The 2371-nt window shown below is 61.5% G+C and overlaps 1 protein-coding gene across 1 annotated transcript; it reads left to right on the top strand.

The window, feature by feature from the left end:
• Positions 1-706: 706 nt before the first annotated feature.
• Positions 707-856, top strand: MNEG_10791 (hypothetical protein; the record flags this gene model as incomplete). Its single annotated transcript, XM_014040736.1, has 1 exon — positions 707-856. A coding segment is annotated over one exon (150 nt), but the record flags the coding sequence as incomplete, so codon positions are not given.
• Between the last annotated feature and the right edge of the window lie 1515 nt (positions 857-2371).

Below are 2371 nucleotides of genomic sequence, written 5' to 3'. Positions count from 1 at the left end.
CCAAAATCACAGGCAGGGACGCGTGCCTGCTGCTCGCAAAAATGACGAGCATGCGAGGGCACGGGAGGCTGATTTGGCCCGCATGCACGAGTGTTCGCCCATGAGGGTGCTAGATGCAGCTATTTGGCACACGCTTCGGCAAGTTTGATTTCTCCCGATGACGTGTCCTTTCAGTGCTGCAAGCCCGGGCGGGCTGGCCAGAAGGGAGAGCATATGGGCTGCGAGAGGCCCGGATGATTCAGTTTCGGATGTGGTACGGTATGCGACGTGATGTGTGGCATTGGCAAAGTGAGAGGGCAAAGTTGGCTGTCTTGTTGCCAAGCACAGCTGTTCTCCTGTTGTTAGTATTTTAGTGCATGGGCGTGGTCTCAACCCAGCATTGCTGTTGTTGCGCCCCTGCCTTCAGGCGACACGGTGGCGAGCTTCTTACCGTATCAGATGCGATGTATCGCCTTTATGGTCAAGAAGACTGCTCCATTTGACTTTTGATGTAGGGTCACCCCAGCTGCTTTAGCAGCACGAGCAGCTGCTTGGAATCCACCAAAATAGTGTGTCGTCGCCCGTGCCGGGCAGGTGGCGTGCCTCAAGCAGGGGCTTTCGTGGCCAGACCGTCAGCAAACGCCATGCTTCAATACATACATCCAGTTTAGATTGGAGAGAGCGCGGCCTGCGCGCGTTGCAGAGACAGCGCACGGTCGTCTCCGCCATGGGGCAGCACGGAGTGACGCTCCGTCTCGTAGGTTTCGTGTTTGTTTTGATAGGTTGTCTTGCAGCGAGCCCCGCTTTGGGGGCCTTCCTGCAGGGTTCGCTGCCGCTGGAGCCGGTGCTCTCAACCCCCGCGGAGCTGCTGTCCAATGTGACCCAAGATATAAAAGTTTCCAATAGATTGGCTCTAACGGTGAGCACCGCAGCTCCTGATCCCTGGCACCGTTGGGCTGATCACCTGATTGCGACCAGCCGCTGCTGCTGCCGGTCACGCCCGGGCCACCCGCCCACCCTCGCTCCCAACCCCTGCCCCTGTGCACGGTTGTGCCGCAAGGTGGTTTTTTCGAGGCCCGTCATCGCGCTCGGCTCAGACTTTGGGCAATCAGCGCTGCCAGCGTCTATGGTGCGGCACGAGAAGGGCGGGAACTGTTGACGGGGGTTGGCGCGAGGTGTGGGTGGAGCGGCGCCGCTGCGACGCGACCGCGGCCAACCCACCCACGAAGAAATTACAGCCTATACACAACCGCCCCGGGCCTCACCTAGTGTATCCTGATTAGATCCTCCACAGTGCTGGCATGGCTGTCGGTGCTCTCAAAGACCCCGCCATCTGCCATTTGACCCCACATCACCTGCCCGCCCCTCGCCCTGCCAGGTCCCTTTCACCCTGGGCTGCCCCGTCCCCGGCCTGCAGCGGTGGGTGACAACGACGATTTTCAGATTCGATCCTCAGATCGACTGGCCGGCCGACCTCGCGTGCGCATTCAAGTGGAACACAGCCCTCAAGACCTTTGACGGTGTGCGGTACGGCTGGGGCTTGCCGCGGCGATGCGCCCCAGCCACCAGCTGGGGATGTTGCGTGGGGTGTGGGCCGCGTGGCTGAGAGGGCAAAAGCTGGGGAGTTTGAAGCGGCGGTAGGGCCAAGGGTGTCGGGCCGAGGCACTCATCAGGTCAGCACCTTCTGCCAGCAGGCCGAGGCTGCAGCTGCCAGCCAGCTGGCGCCGGTCCAGCCAGCAGGCAGCGGCGCGACCAGGCACCTGCATGATCCCATCTGGGATATTGGTCTCTGCTCAACTTCCCGCACACCGCTCACTGTAATCACTCCACATTGCCCCCTCATTGCCTACCACTGTGATGAACGTTCAGGCGCTCCACTGGTAATGTCCCGCGCCACCACCCAAACCCTGGTGACGCCGCCGGTGACGTTTGATGTGATTGGCGTTTCGTCCAAGAGGGCCGATGACGTCACCGACAATCAGTGGAACGCCTACAGAGGCATGGCTGATGACAACTTCCCGGAGGTTCCGCCTGATGGTGAGTCAGAGCCCGTCGAGGTTGAGTCATCCGAGCCAGCCAGGTGCGAAGTCGGCCCCCGCTGCTTGCATGCCTGAAGTTGCCTGCACGCATTGGCTTTTGCCTCTTCAGCCAATGCACCATACCTCAACTTTGCAAAAGGTACGGTTGATTGAGCTCCCGACCACATGGCCGCGCCCTCAACTGCCCCTCAACCGCCCCTCCCAACTGCCCCTCCCTGCCACCCTACCCGGCCGGCCCCAACCCCCATTCGCCCACCGCACGCCCATCCATGCTGGCCCCCACCACCCCTGAACCGCAAGCTGCTCCCGGCTGTCCCCCTCAAGCAAACCCCCGACCGCACGCCCCTCTCAAC

Source organism: Monoraphidium neglectum, assembly GCF_000611645.1.
Source record: "Monoraphidium neglectum strain SAG 48.87 unplaced genomic scaffold scaffold02461, whole genome shotgun sequence".
Taxonomy (NCBI): domain Eukaryota; kingdom Viridiplantae; phylum Chlorophyta; class Chlorophyceae; order Sphaeropleales; family Selenastraceae; genus Monoraphidium; species Monoraphidium neglectum.
This window is presented reverse-complemented; position numbering and strand designations above follow the sequence as displayed.